Raw genomic sequence first — 20,307 nt, 5'->3', positions numbered from 1 at the left:
CAGTCGTGAGAGGTCTCAGGCTCCTCAGAACTAAGGTGAATGAATGAGGCACGCCATCTCCCTTTTATACCTGGATATCCGGGGGCGGAGTCTGGCATGCAAATTTCATTCGCCAATTTTCATTGGCCTTTTCTAAGAAGTCGGAAGTGATTGGTTCTCAAGGACGAACCCCATCTGTCGGTTCGACACAAAGTCTCGTTCCCTCCATCAGGGAACCGAGGTTACAAACGTAACCGAGACGATTTCCCTTCCACTTCCATTCTTATGTTCTCTTTTTGTGTTTCCAGCATTGAGTTTTAAGAGCTGACTTACCTCATGCCTTTTCTTTAAACTGTCTTCACCTAACGTCAGGCTGTCGTGGTAAATCACAGGATCGCTGCAGCAGCAGTGGCTTCACAGTCGTCTTACTGGGGTGAGAGGACCAGACAAACAACGCAGAGAGGACACGGCAGCTGACAGCCTGCACGAGATTCCCATCGCTGACAAGCAAACAAACCAAGTGCTACGAACGCCATATTTGCGTAACATGTCTTATGCGCACCATGACAAATTGCCACTTGGAGAGCCTTCTCTGTCATATCACATACATATTTAAATACATTTTATATATTTTAAATATGATATCATTAATTCATAGTGTCACACACTGTAGGTTTTAAGACTGTAGCTGTGGAGATAGGAAATGGCAGACGTGCTGACTCCTATACTTCCTGACATCAGCGTATCAGTGTTTCAAGCTAAAAGCATACTGCATCTATACTAAACCGCTCTCCATTTCTGAGTAAAGTGGCCTTTCCTTTGGCAATGTTGTGACAGTCTGTCACACACGCAACATATGTAACAGTTAGTTATCTGTGGCTGCACTGTCGGTTATATTAACATAGTATAAAGCTCTGGAAAAATCACTTCCAAATTGTTTTCAGTTTTTCTGAATTTACTATTTGTTGATATGTGCTGACGTAAAATGATCATTTTTGTTATGTTCTGTGAACTACTTACAACATTTCTCCCAAATTCCAATAAATGTTTTTTATTAGCAGAATACTAGTCAAAATAACAAAAGATACAGTATGCAAAGTTTTGAATAATAAGAAATAAAAATAACAATAACCACGGCCTTCGTTCATCTTGGCATTCTCTCAGTGTTTCACATTGCTATTGGCTGACTTTATGTGAGGTTAGCTTTTGTTGGAAGAGACACTGGAATGGAATGGACATAATATACATATAAATTCTGATTGAAGGCAAATTTGGTGTCTCTCAGTTATTTTTCTAGAGTTGTATATTGTAATAGCTTGTTGAGAATAAGGAGAATAGTTGAGAATAGCTTAATACACATTCACAAATAATTCAAGGTCCACTTGTAAACCACCATGTAATTCTTTCGATCTCTAACCCTAAACAACTATAAAATCTAAAGGTAACATTTAAAACAAAAGTAAAAAACACCTTAAAATATGACCGATACACTAGTTGGTAAATCTAATTTAGGGTGAGTTCACAGATGGCATGTTTGGTTCGATTGAAACAAACTCTGGTGCGATTGTTCTGTTAGTGCTGTTTATTTTTGTATGTGTGAACGCTGCCATCTGAACCAAGGTGCACGTCAAACAAGCGGTCTCGGTCCATTTTCAAACGAACTCGGGGTCGGTTCGATTCAAATACTAACGCAAAGGCATCTAACCAAACCTAAACAGGAAGTGATAACAACATACAACCTGAAAATGAAGTGATTTGGTAATATAAAAGGAGTGTTTATTAGATCTGCGCTTGTGTGTGTAACAGGAATTCCTGGCGCTGTTTTGACTGCTTTAAGAACTTCAGAACTTTAAGAGCTTGGTAAAAATATCATCATATGCCCACACATACATTGAGCATGTATAACACAGCACACAGTAATGCCAATGTGAACGCTAAGCAGGACTAAAATGTCTTTTTGGTCTGGAACAAAATAACCAAGAGAACGGAACTACAAATGTGAACACCACCTATAGTACATAATGCTGAAGAGATTATTTTAGATGTAGGCTAGGTTAAAGCCATAGTTCACCCTAAATGAATTCTGTGATTATTCATGTTTTATACCTGCTGTTGTGCACCTTTTTTAAATGTACACCACTTTTTTTCTATACAATTTTAGTCAAAAATGACATAAAATACCCCATTTATAAAGTATGAAGTAATGGAATTTAAAGAGTACATAACTAGGGATTTATAAGGTCCTACTTTGGTTTATGGAGTGTCCAACAACACTCTATGTTTATGTACATAGAAGGTGTAAAAACACTATTATTTCATAATAATAGGCAGTTATTCTTACCTTACTTCTTGACTGACTTTCACATGATTCGTTCCGCAATTCATCTGTCTAATCCCCTCCTTTCCGCTAGCCTAGTCTGACGTGATTGGTCAGATGGTCTAGTCTGCTGTGATTGGTCTACCGCGAATGAGGCTCACGAGCTACAGTGTTTGGGGGAGAAGAGTGAAGTTTTCATGGGCAGTCCTAGCAAAATGTAGGCGGGGACTATATGTAGTGACGTAAATCCGCAGCGGTTCGTGAATCGGACAAGGGACAACACGTTTGAGTGATTCAGAGTCGACTCCCTTTTTTCAAAAATTCATTCACTTTAGGATTTACAACTTGGCAGACTGCTTACTTTCAAACACGCCAACATTACACACTGCATGAAATGTGATTTTCATGATCTCATGTTATGTACTCTTTAAAACGTAATAGGTTTGCAAACAGACTGAAATTTTAATTCATTGTTTGCTTTAAACAACAGATTGTGAATGACGTATGCCGTCATTGACATTAAACATTACGCAAGCTTTTGCCATAAAGTAAATTCTCCAAAACTAGTTGAATGTCACCAGATGTACGTTTTAGTGCAGGATGAAAGTCACTCCCTTTGAGAGAGTGTTGTTTGGTCATGCATTGTCTTCAGCTCTGAGCATCAGCTTGACGGGACCTCAGGAAAAGATGAGTAATATAAAATTCAGCAGACACAAGAACCAATAAAAAGGAATGCCATACAAATCACTTGTTTCAAGATTATGACAGACAAGCTGAAAAACAATAACCCGCCATTACTCTGACAGATGTTTCTGAAGACAGACGTTTGTGTCTGCAATACATGCAGTATATGGTCTCACATTAAGCTTAAACTGACATAGAAGAGAAGAATACTTCCTGAAGTGCTGTTGGTTGAGTATGGCTCATGGCATGGGTATGATTCCCATGTAATGATTAAAGGCACCTACTAAGATAAAAGTAGGGTTTATGCTGTCTTCTGAACCTTAATGGTCCAAGTGAGCTATCATTTTGAGAGAACAATCACAAAGGGAGCTGAAATTTTAAACAACTTTAATAAACTTTGCCTTGATTATGCTTGACTAAGTGGTTATAGGCTGAATAACAGAATAGGGTCAGAGTCAAAGCAGATGCCGTACAGCTGATTCGCACAGTAATGCTAAGTGTTATTTATCTGTGTTGGAAGTTAAAAAGCCTACACTGCAACTCTGCCAGTACAGATCCCAAAGTAAGCTATACCCTAATTGACTTAATGGAATAAGTGTAATTAGATCTGCTCCTCATTTATTATGGGTTACGAACAATGCTTTTGGACCTATATTCTGTCAGATAAGGGTTTTAGGTTATGGATGGACCTTGGGATGGATTTTACGTCAATTCAAAAACCTGTAAACTATCTCATAAAAAAGGTACTTCATGATTTTTGGCTGAATGGTTCTATAAAGAACCTTTAATGTCCGAGGAACCTTTCTGCTTCACAAAAAGGTTTTTTGTAGTAAAATCTGTCTTTTTAGCTTATAACAATATTAAGAAAGAAATGGTTCTCCTTCTTTTTATTGAAAAAGGGGGGGATAAATGCTTCTATTTTATTACATTTTTCACCTTTATTTTTAGGAGTCCAGCGTAAACTGTCATTATGAAAAACAGAAGCTGTCACACTCTTAAATATTGAGTTTATTTATCCCATGGAAAGCATAACAGCGTACAGGTAACCAACACATGATTGAGAAAATATTGACTGAATGCTCATTTTGGGTGAACGGTGCCTTTAACCAAGTTCGAGTCAATATCCACAAAATAGCTTGAGCATTAGGTATGGTACATTAGATATTTCAGAGGGGCTCTGCATGCAGCATGCAGCTCTGCTGACATAATGACGGCTCGCCTCGCGCTGTCAAACGTTAAATATCAGAGAGAGAGTGTCCGTCCCACTAATCAATAAACCATTTCCAATCCTTCACCGCAAAAACACTTTCGCTATCATTCTCCGTTTAAGGAGCTGAAAGCACATGGAAAATATCCAATGTATGAAATAAGCAGCTTGAATGGACGCGCTAGTTTTAAACGGCTCGTGTTCATTGATCACTTGAGGGCTGAATGGAACGCGCGTGTCTGATTTGGCGCCGTTCAGGAAAATATGACTTCCGCTTCAAAGAGCCTGTTAGCTAATGAATTCCTGTTTTTCTCGACGGTTTTAAAACTCCACGGTTTAGTGGAGTTTAGTTTAGCTTCATAAAGATTTACAAACAAGCATCCTTTAACCCTAAAATCCACAATTTCCTCTATAACGCATTACGTCAACATAGGCTAAATTATACTTATATAAATAGAAGACTTGTTTTTATGTCGATTAATTAACATTTGATTGATCATAGTTGAACTACTGTATGTATTCAATGGTGAATGTGGCTATGGTTTGCGTACTGTAAAACCATGGTTACATTTTCGTAAGAGTAGGTATTTACGGCAGGCTAATCTATTCAACACCTATTAAACAAATGTGTGAAACAAAACGTCAAAACAGGTATGCGTTAAGATGGACATATTCATTGAGCAATTCCTAGAATGTCGGACGAAAGAACGAAAATAGACACCACATTTTACACGTACAGTTTGCTATAATTTAGGCTACCACTGGGTTTTATATAGGCCTACGTCTATTACGGTTGAGTCAAGCTGTTAAGTGTTGCATATCGTGAATTTGCGCTGCTTTTGCTCAAGGTCGAAAAAGATCTCTGTAGTGCTTTGAAATAAAGCTGATTGTATCCCAAACCAATTATTTTCCCGAGATTTGTCCGTTATCCCTCCCACTTCACTCTCTCTCTCTCCCCTAACTCTCCCTTGAGCTTTCACACACACACTCCAACACATCCCCTCCCCTCTCATTGCACTTCGCTTTCCTTTGCCCGCTCGCTTTCTACAACAAACATGGCCGCTAAATCGGATGGAGCAGCCGTGTGTGTGAGCGAGAATGAGAGCGATTTGCGATGTCTCGTTGGCCCGGAGCAGAGCGCGGCTCGCCCGCATACTCACGCCGACAAGCGCTTCACGTTGCTGGACTGCTGCTGGGTGCTGTGCGCCCTCCTGGTCTTCTTCTCCGACGGAGCCACCGACCTGTGGCTGGCAGCGGACTACTACTTAAGGCGGGACTATTGGTGGTTCGGGCTCACGTTGGTCTTCGTGGTGGTTCCCTCCGCTGTGGTCCAGGTGTTGAGTTTCAGGTGGTTGGTCTATGATTACTCGGAAATGAGCGCGTCCCCGAGCGGGGACGGATGCGATTTCAGCACCAAGGGCAGCGACCAGAGGAGCCGGGGGAGCGTGGCTGGAGCGCGAACCCTGCGTGTGAATGGCACGCGGAAATGCTGTAGAGTGTGCATGTGGATCTTCCAATCCGTCATTCACGTCTTGCAGCTCGGCCAGGTTTGGAGGTAAGATAGATGGCATGCTGTGTGCACAATATATCAAGAGCGGTGATGCAACTCGGGTGCACGTGAGTGCGAACCTTTTTGAGATGCCAGCGCAAAGGGCAGTTGTAACTTGTGCTTAATAAACAGTTTTTAATGGATATTGCTAATTAGGGTTTGGTCTTATTATGTGTTCCGTGCTTTGTGGACAGATGGAATGAGGTGCATCCCGGCATGCTCTTGGCCGTGTGGCTTTGCTCTTTGCCAGCATAAATGGTGTGCCAAGGTGTACAGAGTGCTCTGGTGAGCCGTCAGATCACCCTCAGGCTGGCACATATTTGGATATGCTGAAATGAATGTTGTCAAGACATCTGCTTTCTTCACAAAGGGTGAAACGTCTCCTAAAAGAGTCAATCAACAGTGAATTTTAGGTGTTGGTTTACAGATAAAGAAATAATCAAAATGTCAGTGCTGCCTTCGACAAGAAAACAGTCATCCGGCACCCCCACAGGCTCATTGTTACCTACAGGGAGTACAGACAACTTCTAGCTAAGTTTTCTTTTTCCCTGTGTGAATCATACTTTTTTGTACTGCTTGTTTTCCTTAGTATGCCTTTCTGTGAAGGGCTTCTGAGTGTGTGTGTTTTTTCGGTTCTTGAAGCAGCTCTGCTCTTTGAAAGTTATCAGAAGCGTCAGGGCCAGTTTTTGCGATGTCTGAGAGCATCATACGTTCTTCAGAGCAATGCAGTCAACTTCAATATAGAAAGAGAATGCAAAGTTGGTTTTCTGCGTGCTTCATGTTTTCTGTAGATCTTAAGGCGTAAAATGCACATGCAGTGTGTTTATGAGTGAGGCACTTGGAGGATTGTGTAGGTTTGTTTTGCTAATGACAGTTGATGTGCACGGCTGATACATGCCCTGAGAAGAATTCATCTGAGGAATGCTTTTTTCCCATTAAACGCTGCTGTTTTTATACCAGATGAGGGACAAAGAAAGCAATTCACTTCCATATTTGTGTAAGTGTTTTACTGGTAGTTAAGTGCTGAATTATTAACACAGGGACGGTGAGGACTGCGTCTCAGCGATTGTGTGGGAGAGGATGTAGCATTTCCTGCCATCGTTCTCTGCAAGAAATTTCTGTTCCTTCTTTCTCTCGCTATGTCTCTCGCTCTCTTCCCTTTACCTCCTACTTGCGTTCTGTAAAATGATTTATTATCACGGTTGTTAACCTATTGCTTTGTGCGTGAATATTTGCATGGGTTGATGTGTAGTCGTGTGGGAGAAACAGAAAAAGAGAATTTCTGTCTTATCGGCTGTTACCTACTTGTGTATCCCAAACCCATCTTTGGACGCCCTCTTTCTGCCCTATGAGGAAGGTTCAAGTACCTTCCGAACTTTTACAACTGAATATCATTTTGCATTAAGACAATTTAAATAAGGCCTTTGTTAAATAAAGACTCAACTAAAAGGAGTCATGTGCTCATGCCAGGTGTTTTATGCCATTTAATGCAAAAATGCCTCTTGTTTCAAAGGTTAAGTTGTAGGTTAATTTAAAGGGATAGTTCACCTCCTGTCATTTCAAACCTGTATGACTGACTTGCTTCTGCAGAAAACAAAAGAGGATATTTTAAAGAGTGTTGGTAACCAGACAACAGTGGTACCCATTCACCATATTGTATGGACACAAAACCAATGCAAGTCAATGGGTACCGCCGTTGTTCAGTTACCAACATTCTTCAAAATATCTTCTTTTGTGTTGTGCAGAAAAAAAAGACAGTCGTACAGGTTTGAAATGACAAGTGGGTGAGTACATGATGACAGAATTTTCATTTTTGGGTGAGCTATCACTTTAAAACAATGATTGGGTTTGTCCATATTTGCATTTTCTTTTTTTTCTTTTTTGAGTAAATATTCAGCTAAGTGTCCAAAGTGTGTGTGTCTTGTGTTTACACAGTATCATGTCACATGATGACATGTGCATTGCTTTATCTGTCTGTTTGTGTGGGCACATGTTTATGTTGTCCCACATACAAGCCACTTGTCACATAAGCTCAGACTGATATTCATGGTTTGACTTGGCAGGTCTACAGTATTTTTAAATATCAGTAGTCAAATATGCAACATCCGGCACTGCTCTAGCAGTCGTAAAGAGCAGATTGAACAGCCATGAAAGCAACCGAGAACATTCAGATATTGGAAGATTCTGAGTCAAGGAGAGATTAATGCATCTCGCTATAAAGCAGAGCCGGGAGAACCTGAATCAGTTGCGAAGAGCTGGAACTAGGTTTACAAAGAAAGCTTGATGCTTGTGGTGCCTGAGATCAGATCTTACAGATGTATAACTAAACCTTGGTCAGCTTAGTTCTGTTGCTCTCAATGACTCAGATCTGATGTTTCTTAGGTATCATCTCAGATCAGTACATTTAATATATGGTGAAATCATCTTTCAAAAAAGTATCTCTCAGTTTAGGTCAAAGATGTACCTCTCATCATTTACTCATCATTTAGTTATGTTATTCTAAACCAAACCAGTATGACTTTCTTTCTTCAGCGGAACACAAAAGGAGATATTTTGAAGAATGTTGGTAACCAAACAGCATTGACCCCCATTGACTTCCATTGTATGGACAAACCCACAGAGACATTTTTCAAAATATCTTCTTTTGTGCTCCACGGAACAAAGAGTCAAATACAGGTTTTGAACAAATTCTGGGTGAATAAATGATCACAGAATTTTATGCTTTGGGTGAACTGTCCCTTAAATTAGTGACCTGATTTCTTATTTGTGTATTAAATTATTCAGAACCTTTATTTGTTAATTTCATTGCAGTCTCAGACTTTTTAACTGCACTGTAAGAGACTAGTTGTCTTTTTAGTCAACTTTTTAGTGTTTTTAAATACATTTTGTCAAGCTGAAGTAATAATGGTGAGGGCTTAGTGGGACTTGTTTTCACACCCCAAATACACTCAAGCACAGAGCAGCTGTTGTGATATGTGTGCTGCAGGTGTGTGAGGCGGTGAAGTATATCCGTAGGGGCATTAAGGGAGTTGATGGGGATATTCGCAGCGAGTCGAAGGCATCACACCGCAGCTGGCATGCGTGAGGAGCATTTAAAACCAGAAAGCACCTCACCTAGCTCAACCGCACCTCAAAGTGACATTTTCTCAGGAATGGGAAGCTGCTGTCTCTCCTATTGCTTATTAAACACAACCATCAGGTTCCGAAAGCGATGTGTCAGATTATTTCTGCGCTCTCTCTTTTACTTATTCTCATCTCTTACTGCCATCCCTCCATCCACCTGTCAGTCTCTCCGTCTCACTCTTCCTAAGATCCTGATGCTGTCTGTCTTGTCAGAGCTGACCCAGTTCTTCACAGCAGATGCTAAAACACCGTACTCACAATGGAGAGAGAGATAGGCGTGCGTATGAGAAATAGAGAGAGCGTTCGCAGGTTTCCAAAACACAGCAGCTGAATATAGATTTCGGCGGGCACTGTTTGTACTGTATGTGAAAGGCTCTGTTTACCCATCTGTATGTCAAAGTGAGTTAACGGGAGATTTCGGCAGAAGACGCACGAGTAGATTTAGGGACTGTACTGACCTCCAGAGACACGGATCGCATTTTTCTAGGTACAATACTTGTAGAAAGCTGTTCCTTTACATTCCCCTTCATCTCAATGGCAGTTGCTTGGCCAGCAGCAGACAGCTTGAAAGTACGTGACTTGAAATCTGCCATTTTTGCCTACAGCCACACGGTTCCAGGTTCATTTTTTGAGCCAATCACCTGAGCTGTAATTGCTATGTGACTTATTACTCAAAAGATACAGGACAATGACATCATGAGCATGCTGATTGGCCGATGGCAGCCCTTCATCAGCCTCTGCCTTGAGCTGTGAAGTAATTTTTACAGGAGTTTTTATTTTCATCCTTATTTATCACTGACCCGAGTCCTTTATGGACCCATTCTGTGTTATTTTGACAGCTCATCAGAGTTTACAGATCGTGTTTTGTTTTATAGGCACACATGGGACATGGGGTCAGCTGAGCCGCAATGAAACTTTATGATGCATTTTATTGGAAAGCCATTAATGTTTGTATGTTTGTGAGGCGGTGAGGTTTTTAATGTTTCAATCAATCAGTCAATCAAACCGTGATCTGAAAAAATACATTTTTTTATATTTTCATTAAAATGTTAATAAAACTAGTTTTGATTGTCCTTGGGCATTGAGTAGGTTATACTTTATAGTTTAATATCACCTGGAGGATTCACATTTATTTGCCGGATTGCTATGACTGCATCTATTTCCCTTGTGCAATTACACCTGTCAATCTTATTACTGTGATATGATTGGCTCTGACAGTTCTGGGCTGTGCCACTCTTTTAAACATCTGGATTGGATATGACCGAGAGTTGATTACATTTATGTGCTCTATGCACGTACACCACACACCCGCAAACAAATTGAAACCGAATCAGAGGACGTTTGTCAGTGTTTGTAATATAGAGAGAGATTGTAAACTGTTTATGATGTAAAAGATAGTGATTCCATTTCACATGATTTGGTTTTTGAGTGCTGCAGATCGGTAAAAAGGATTTGGATTCTTTCATTCCTTTGCTCTAAGAGCCCACGTTTATATTTATAATTAAATATGGCATGAAATAAAAAAGACTTTTGGTCCAAAACTATTATTGTGTCTAATTGACAAACAGCTTTTTGTAGATGCCGTGTTTAAAATGTTCACCATTTAGCTTACATGAAATAGAATTTCATACTATTTTTATGCATTTGGCAGACACTTATATCCATTAAAAATAAAAGGGCCAAGCCCTTCAATATAACCTGCCCACACTTCCAGTTTCAATAGGAAAATACATTAACACAGAACAGAAAACTGCCCTTGTTTTCTCAATGTGTTCTCAATGATTTTCGAAACAAAAAAAACATTGAAACAAATCTATTTTAAATCAGAAAACACACTGAAGCACCTATCATTTTTTATTTCACCTTATGTCTCCCTTTGTTTTGTCTATTTCATCATTTCTTTCATCTGTGGTGTCTCCCCTGTGGCGTCACATTACATATATCTTATCTCTATACTCATCAAACTCTGAAGGAAGTGGAGAAAGAGAAAGAGAAAGAGAAGACTAACTCTTCTCTCAGGGGAGAAATGGAGAGAGGTGGAGCAGCAGATTGTAAGACCATTTGAATTTCTGAGTCAAAGATTTCTCGATTACAGGACGAGTGTAATAATGTCACATTAGGAGAAGAAGGTAAAAGAGGCTCCCTTGATTCGTAACCCCTCTTTGCTTGAATATTCATTCATGTTATGTATATTCATAATGCTCTGGGCGGAGGTCTGCTAATAGTGTCTGCCTCTGATTTTTAGAAGTCTGAGCTCAGATTAGATGAGACTGGGGACGTCTGTCTGAATGCGAAACACTGGTATTGCATGTGGAGTGATGTATAAATAAGGATTTAATAAAATACGCAGTCTCACATAGCCAGACATTTGATCATCTGTGTAAAAAAAGCAATAAATATGTCAGTCAAGTAAAAAGTCTATTGACAAAGTGTTAAATGCTCCCTCATTTGTAAGTCGCTTCGGATAAAAGTGTCTGCTAAACGAATGCATGTGAATGTAAAAGTACAGATTATGTCAAAGTTTTGAATATTTATTATAAAAACCAGCTACCTTGTAAACAGAATTTTGCTTTCAGGTGGACTGATGTGTGTCCTTTTTCCTAGAAACATGCCCATTTTGTGTGCAATGTGCATCAGACGATCAGTGCACAGACTGTGGGCGAAGAGTGGGCGTAAAGTCTGAGGCTGAGAATACAAAACACAACCAAACTCTCACTTAAAAAAAAATGGTTTTGCTTTTGTTTAAAATGTGTCTATGCGACACGTATGTGCATTATAGAAAGATGTTAGGCCACACAGACCATGTGTCTGTTGTTAGGGTGGTCTGCGTGGTTAGTCTGGCCAAGAACACAATGATTTTGTGTTCTCAAATTTGTTTCCTTTTTTTTACATTGATATGCTTATATTTGAGGTGTAATTTATATCGCAAACAGTGCGGGAGAAGTTCAATATCAAGGGTCAGCGTGAGTCCCTATATGAGCAATAGTAATAGTGATGCTTTCCAGCATTTCCAGAGATTGCAAGCACCGCTAATTATTTCCAACAATAACCCTCTAGCATACGGCCTATTAGTCCCACTATCGATTTGACATGATGTTTGAAATGACCACTGTCCCCCCATTCACACAATCCTCCACTCTGATGCTCTGATTCTATTAAAGAGTCTCTGATTTAACAATTCTGCTACACACGCTCACCGGCCCCGCTGATGAATGCATTGAATTCCTTTATTCTTCTGCTCACCTCATTTTTCTCCAGCACTTCAGAAGGTCAAGGATGAAAAATGAAAAACAGAAGAATAGTCCGTTCCAGTTATTTTCCCTAGCAGGCACTGAAAGGCCCCTGCGAGCCGAAGGAGAAGATAACTCAGCCAAGGTGCCACATCCAGAAATAATGCCACTTTTCCGCAAGCCATAATCAGTGATTTTCAAGAGCGCTTTTTAACTCAGTGTGTCACGCTGTTTAGAGTTTCAGTACAAAAAGGAAATACTGTTGTGAAGGAAAGAAAATGGTGTCAATAGGCAACAAAAGTTGCCTCTAAAAGGAAACTGAATTATTCAGAGATTGAATGCACCGTATTTAGAGAGATGCGTTCCTTGATCTAGATATCGTCGTCGTTCTGGTTAAGGATGGTATTTACAGCACAAGTGTACATTTCTATTTAACCGAACGGTTTACTGCTTGTTGTTTGAAAGTAGGCCTTCTTTCCTCCACATACATTGATTTCTATATAAATATAGTAAGAACCACATATATTTTAGGAGCCGTGAAGCAATACAGGGCGAGAGTTATTCCCTTTGGTGCAGAGTTTGCTGTGGAAGCATTTTCACAGGCTAAACAATACAGAGTGTAGAGTCTGCAATTCACACAATAGCACCACACTCCCACCCACACAAATACACACATGCAAAAAACACATCAAAACACATGTATGCCAGCAAACTTGTGCAAGCATACTGACGGACACATTTCCTTAACTCCAAAAAATTCCTTATTAATCAATGCATATGCCATTTGGTTTACGGTAGAACTATAGACGAAAATCTAATTGACTAATATATTTACATAATGCATATAGATTATCAATTTGAATGCATCTGGGATAAGTCTGAATTTGAATCACCCTCTCATAGGCTCTAGCATTGTGATTACATTTATATTCCAGAGTCATGTTTGCTGAAGTGTGTTTCGAGATCTGTAAATAAGGGAAGTGTGTGGAGTCTGTCAGTGTCACTAAATGCTTTGCCCAGCTAAATCTATATTCTAGAAACACAACACATCTGTCTAGCTATTAAAGGCATACTGCAAATCTTGGCTGAGATGCCCACAAGCGGTGATGTGATGGACATTTGTGTATTGCGGTGCAATGGTAACCCTAATGTATAAGGGGGATTTTATTTTTGACATTTGATGAGATGGTCCACACTACAGAACAAGAAATCCAAGGGGTGAGGTTGGATCCAGGTCCAACTCCTCCCACTTCATATATTTAGCCCAAATGTAAGTCTACATTTGATAACTTTCATAACACCGGTGCTACAGAGGTTTAAAGTTTTGTAGCACAGGCCAAACAGTTGTAGCACAAGTATACATCTGTTATCATCTTTAAAAACAAATGTGCAGGTCATCACATAAATAGGTAACTGAAAAAGGACATTAAAGGTGCAGTGAACGGGCCGTTTTTATTGTTTTATACTATTGTCTGATGTCTACTTATGACATTTGCATGGTTTTACATTCGAAAACATCAAAATCAATAAGTTATAGACTATTTTCTACCCTGGTTTTGAGGCCGGCTGGAGAAACGCTCGGTTTTTAAGGGCGGGCCGCATAGTAGACTTGGAAGTAAACGCCCACTGCTGTGATTGGATAGCAGCTTGCGTAGTTGACTTAGTTGGAGCCTTCTGTGAATTTGGTTAGACACGTAACGTTACGTAACGTGATTTTACTCAAATTTACGGACTTATTTCCCGGATGTGATGGCAAGGCTTTGCGTATAGTTTGTATAGCCTATAATTGTATGGTGTTTAGTGATACTATATGACCATACATGTCAGCATTTAAGACCCGCGAACCGGACAGAAGATCACCGCAATCGCGGGTCTCAAATGTTATAGTTTTCATGATAAATAAACAAACGGTAGACTCCCAGCCAAAACGACAGTGTTGGCAGATATGGAAATGACCCAGCACCAGAAATAATATCAAAACACTTCAAAACAGCCTCCATTATTCGCAAACGGTGGATAAAACCTTGAAAAATTATATATGAGCCCGCCAAATCAAATGGATGATAACGTTATGAGAGGGCCCAGATAAAGAATCAGGGCACCTCTATGACTTGATCGTGTCAGTGTGGTGATGTAATTCTCTACTATGATGATGACTTCAGCATGATGATCTGTTCCTCTCTGTTGCTTCTCAATGTCAATGAGTAAGTCTAGATTCTCTCTACTCTACTCTACTCTACTTTTCTCTTCCTCCCCCTCATCTGTCATACACTGTACAATACAGCATAGTGGTGTTTGCTTAGGTAAGCATCACTTGTACAGTAGCTTCTATTGCTACCAACCCTGAAGTATTAAACTTCGATGTGTGACTGATAAATGAATGAATAAATGTCAAATGAATTCTGTTGCTTTCGGGGGCTCTGTACAGTATCTATTTTTTATTCATACACTTTCAAATGAATTATCAGAATACATTCAACAAATACAGTATCTGTATTCATCGAACACTTAGCTTTGTATTATATTCAGCAGCACAGTCTTTATGTCAGAAAGTGGTAACTGTGAATGGAAATCTATTGAAAGAGGAGTTTGGATTAGAAAAGCGGAGAGCAGCTTGCTCCATTAGGGAAGCGCCGAATTTTCATTGGTCTCACAGCGATGACACACTGTGCCAATACAGTGCAGTCAAAGGAGACCGAGAGGAAAGTTGCCATATTTAGTTCTTTGATTCTGTAAGTGACGTACATTGTCTGGCTTGGTCAGAGTCTGAGACCTCACAGTATGGAGAGGTAATTATACTCATGAAAGGTCTCAGTGACGCCGCTTCCTATTTCATTAGTCCGTGATGCTTTTATTTAGTACTGGCTGTTTGGGTAGCTCTAGCCTATATGGTGGTCTTAGTTTCAACCCTTGTGTGTCTGAAGGTGTCAGAAAAATTCTGCTTGTTTATGACTCATTTGATTTAACAAAGAAATGAAAGAGCTGTAATCAAAAACTGCGACAAAGAGAAATATAAAGTGGTAGTTTGATTCAAATAAATATGTTTGCACACATTTGTATATGTGTGATGATTGCTCATGCTGCAGGCATGAGAGGAGAGAGATACACTAGAGCAGTGGTCACCAACCCTGTTCCTGGAGATCGACCGTCCTGCAGACTGCAGCTCCAACCCTGCTTCAGCACACCTGTCTGTAATTATCAAGCAAACCTGAACACCTCGATTAGATAATTCAGGTGAGTTTGATTGGGGTTAGAGCTGAAATCTTCAGGACAGTCGATCTCCAGGAGCAGGGTTGGTGACCACTGCACTAGAGGACTGTTCACGGAGCTAATTAACACACGCACACACACACTTTCTCACTCTCCAACGCTGATGAATTCTGACCTACTAAAGATGTCACCCAAGCCCATAGGCGGTTTCGGGATTGTGTGGAAAGGGGGAGTTTCTATCTGGAATCATTTCCTGTTATAATGCACTATTTAGGGTATACACTATTCACTAACTGCCTAAATAGCACTTAAATGAAATAGGGAGTGTGACTGAGTCAGCGTCTTATCTTGGAGAGCTGCTTTCAGCCTCTCTGGTTTAGAAGATAAAATAGCTTATGGCTAATTACAAGTAAAGGTTCTTGTCAGTTTTTGTCGGCGTTCTGCCAGCGGTACGGAACATGATGTGTTTCAGCTCTATTAGAATTATTACAGTAGAGAGAGAGAGTGAGAGAGGCAAGGCGATTTATCACTGCGGTTCAGGTACAATAGGCTACAAAAATAAATAAAATCAAGAAGTTATTTGTAAAGTTCTTTTCTTATGTTTTGATGAACTGCTTTTTCATTTTTATCCATGTAATTAATTTACTGTGTATCAGGGTCAGCAGTTGAACATTATTCTGAAAATTATACATCCGTAATTGTATTAGATCAATAGTAAAAATGAAATCATGCAAAATTTTGTAACCGCCCAAACACACCATCCAGTGTGTGCCATATATTTTTTAAGAAATGGAGAAGTCAGTGAGATGTCAGATGGGATTTGCCTTGTTAGCTGTGATATAAAGGCTCAGGAACAGGTTTCCAATGGCCTGCACTAAACCAATGAAATGTCAGTTTGCTTAAGCCCTGCCCATTCAGCGGTCAGTCAAAGACAGGCGTATATAAAGAGAAACTGACAACTCAATCTGAATGCATTTATTAGATTATGTTCTTCTTTAGCACAGAAAATAAAAAGCCATAATTGAATCCCAAATTATGTACTTTTTTTTCTCATTTGAAGTGCTTGCATGAACAGTAGCGTTCTCTTGAGCAGTGATTTTCAAAGCAATAAATGAAACTTTAATTGAATCTACAAGAGAGGCCTAATCAAACAGACAGAGAGAGAGAGAGAGAGAGAGAGAGAGAGAGGAATAGAATGAGTAGAAAAACAAAAGCAAATGGAAGAATTGGATTGAAGGAGGCGGGTAAAGCCTGAACAATAGTAAACAAAATGAAATGGGATGCTGTCTGCACTTTTAATTAATGAGAAACAAAGGCTAAGTGATTGGGCTTCACCAAGATGGTGAATTTGGTTTTTCAGAAGATGTCCATTCTCATGAAACTTAATGGAGTTCGTTTTTCTATTGTATAAAGAGTACGTCATCTTAAATGTTTCTCATAATATTTCTTAGGTGAGATAAGCAATCTGTGTGGATCACATAGGTCATATTATATGTTGACATCCAATCACTTTTATATTACTTAAAATATTTCATAAGTACGAGAATCAATCATCATGCTCTTTGCAGAACTATATCGCAAATGGTCGGCTCTTCAGGTCTGTCGAGTTGTACCATCCTGTACATGAAAAAAGGCAGCTTCAGTATTTGAGGACAGTTTGTGACATTAAAGGGAAAGTTCACCCAAAAACTCTTTCTTCATTTACCTCTGTCATTCCAAACCTGTATGACTTTCTTTCTTTTGCAGAACACCAAAGAAGATTTTTTGAAGAACGTTGGTAATCAAATGACACTGGCTCCTATTGACTTCCATTGTATGGACACAAAACCACTGAGACATTTCTCAAAATATCTTCTGTTGTGTTCCATGTTGTGAGTCATATACAGTTTTTAAACAACATGAGGGTGAATAAATGATGACTGAATTTACATTTTTGGATGAACTATCCCTTTAAGACGTCGACTGAAACTTGTCACTAATAGGATTATAAATTAGGGGATAATTAGTTAAAAGATGTGTACATGTCACAAACTATGACAGACAGTCCAACTTTTGGACAAACTATCCTATGTTCTTCCCAACCATATCAAAAGACATCTACTATCATTTACTTACTGCGGTCTGTCAAAATCTAGCATTGTGTTTAAAACCAAATAACAATTAGTAGCTCTTTAGACCCTAAATTATTTGATTTTACCAGTCCATTAAACCCAAAAATAGACCTATTACTGTGAACAGTAACAGGCACTTCATCTCAATTTTTTCTGCAGGTATAGAACTGCAAGACTATGTCTTTACTGGAAGCATGCTATGAGATGTAGTAAAGCTAAAAACTGAGATGTAGTACTTTGCTGTTTCACAGAGATGTTAGAATAACAGTTAAGTGGTTTGATTGTGATCATTTGGAGCACAAAAGAAGATATTTTGAGAAATCTCTCAGTGGTTTTGTGTCCATACAATGGAAGTCAATGGGGACCAAAGTTGTTTGGTTACCGACGTACTTCGAAATATCTTCTCAGTGTTCTTCAGAAGATAGAAAGTCATACAGGTTTGGAATGACATTAGGATGAATAAATTATGAAAGTTTTCTTTTTTTGGTTAACTATCCCTTTAAGTTTTTCTTGATGTTGATCTGTATATTCCTGCATATGGGTTTGGAACAGAGGGCAAGTAAATGACAGTGTTTTATTTTCTGTGCACTTTCCCTTTAAAGACTTGTTTCGTTGTTGGCATTTTGAAGTGTTGTTGTCTGTTCCACTCTCCAGCCATTTACTGATGGTGATCAAACATTTGTTTAGTTAGAATGGAGATAATCAAACCTGAGGGCCAAAATCCCATTCTGTTAAGTGAAAGCATTTCACACCTGAGAAACTTCACTTGGATTTTGGTGTTACTTTTGCTATAAAGGGAGACAGATAAATGTTCTGGACAACGTCAGTCACACTGTGTATTTGTTTGTGTATAAGTGTATAGGGTGTAGAAGCCATTTTACACAGCTGAATAATAATGAAGCCATTTTACACAGCTGAAGATTAATGAAAGATGAGCATGATTTGTGTGCTATCTGAGCTGCAAGAAGTGTGTGTGTTTCTGTGTGAACTGAAGTAAGAACACTACATTGCATTTTAAAGGTAGATGTTCCAAGTTAGACCTCAATGTTCTCAAGTAAAAACAAAGAAATCAATGAAAAAGAAATTGACTTTTTTGGGAGAAAATGAGAGTAGTGCAGAACTTGTTGGCAAGCTGTTTTGAGAGATTGCCAGGGAGTTGCTGTACTTTGTAACTTTCTGACATGGTTGTTAAAGGAACCCACACCTGTAGAACTCCTAACATATTCTGCTCCTTATAGCTCAGGTTTCCCCTTTGGTGTACCTTTGTTTTTTTATTAGTTTTTGCTTATATCATCCTCTGCCTGGTGAAAATTAGTCTGATCGCTTGGAAAAGCAAAGCCCTGTTTACACTAACAGAGATGATAACGCTGGAGGTTGTCTTATGTAGGTACTGATGGATGCTACAAGGCAATTTTGCTCGACTGCTTTATCCAACTTTATAATGCAGGATTACCATCTGCACTCCTATTGGTTGTTGTCACTACGTTGTGTCACCGCTTATTTGCATGAAGTTCTGCGCAACTTTAGTTTGTACACTGTCAAATTTCATTAAAAATGAATGACTTCTGCTTGTTTTGTCACTACATATTGCTACCAGTTTGAATTTGCTTTAATAGCACCCCTCTTCTTAACCAGCCTCACGATTTGATGTGTCATTTATGTTATGTACATGTTTAATACTTTGAGAGGTTAGGAATTAAACCAAAGTTCTACATTAGGCAGTAATTTAGCAACCACATATACAGTACAGTATGTGACAATAATGATACTGATGGATTCTTTACAGACAGTGGAGCTCTACAGAAACTGCACTCAGTAGTTTGGTTTTTTGAGAGTGATGTTTGGCTGTAATCTAATGATGAGATATAGTGTGCACTGTGCAATTTGCTGTTGTTGAGTTCATTGCTCTCTCTTTCTGCCTATTCCGATCCATTTATCAACACGTTTGATTTATAGCTTAAAACATGAAAGTGCACGCATACACACGACGATGCAGATAAACACACTTAAAAGATTACCAGATGTTACTTTGTAGCAGAGCTTTCAATTTTCTGATGTTGGTGTTTCAGTGCAAAACCTTAATTATTGTCTTATTCATTTAACTATCACATTTCAATTTGACCAGCTGCTATCTATGCTGTGATATGACAGTTTCTATTCTTTTCACAGTAAACACACCTCCTTTATATGCAAATTAGGCCTATTGTGGTTAATGTCTTATTTGCAATCCATAATACTAATGACAGTGCTTTTTGCATGCTGCAATTAAAGGGAAACTTCATCCAAAAATAAAAATGCTGTCATTGTTTATTCACCTTCATGTTAGGTTAAAACCTGTATGTGATTCTTTATTCTGTGGAACACAAAGGAAGATATTTTGAGAAATGCCTCAGTGGTTTTGTGTCCATACAGGGGCCAATGTTGTTTGGTCATCATCATTCTTTAAAATTTATTTTTTTGTGTTCTGCAAAAGAAAGAAAGTGATGCAGGTTTGGAATGACATGAGGGGGAGTAAATGATGACAGAATTTTCATTTTTGGGAGAACTTTAACATTGCCGGGTTTGTCTGTTATTTTTGTCTAGCAATTAGTCCAATGATAGAGAAAGGTGGTGCAAGCGGGCACGTATCTTTAAACAGTTGATTCCAGTACCCAAATCACAGGGATGGACCCAAATCATGATAACATCCTCCAAAACCTGCAAGACAGGGAACCGCAGGATGAAAATTGCACTTCTGATTTGCATAATTAACATAGTCACCATAATTGAACCACCCAAGAGAGCGCTTTATTAACATGCAGGTCCAGAGGAGGATAACAAAGAGTGTGTGTCTATATTTAACCACTTTACCTACCACCCATCACCTGCAATTAAATCCTCATATACCATCAGGATAA

General features: G+C 39.1%; 1 protein-coding gene across 1 annotated transcript in view; it reads left to right on the top strand.

Moving 5' to 3' along the window:
• Positions 1 to 4,771: 4,771 nt before the first annotated feature.
• Positions 4,772 to 20,307, top strand: part of xkr7b (XK, Kell blood group complex subunit-related family, member 7b) — a 55,528-nt gene continuing 39,992 nt past the window's right edge. The window contains exon 1 of the mRNA XM_057363065.1: positions 4,772 to 5,742. Coding sequence (XP_057219048.1) covers positions 5,243 to 5,742 — 500 coding nt within the window. The 5' untranslated portion in view covers positions 4,772 to 5,242. The remainder of the gene's footprint in view (positions 5,743 to 20,307) is intronic.

Source organism: Triplophysa rosa, linkage group LG21 (assembly GCF_024868665.1).
Source record: "Triplophysa rosa linkage group LG21, Trosa_1v2, whole genome shotgun sequence".
Lineage (NCBI taxonomy): Eukaryota > Metazoa > Chordata > Actinopteri > Cypriniformes > Nemacheilidae > Triplophysa > Triplophysa rosa.
The sequence above is the reverse complement of the archived record's forward strand: the minus strand, read 5'-3'. Positions and strand labels throughout refer to the sequence as shown.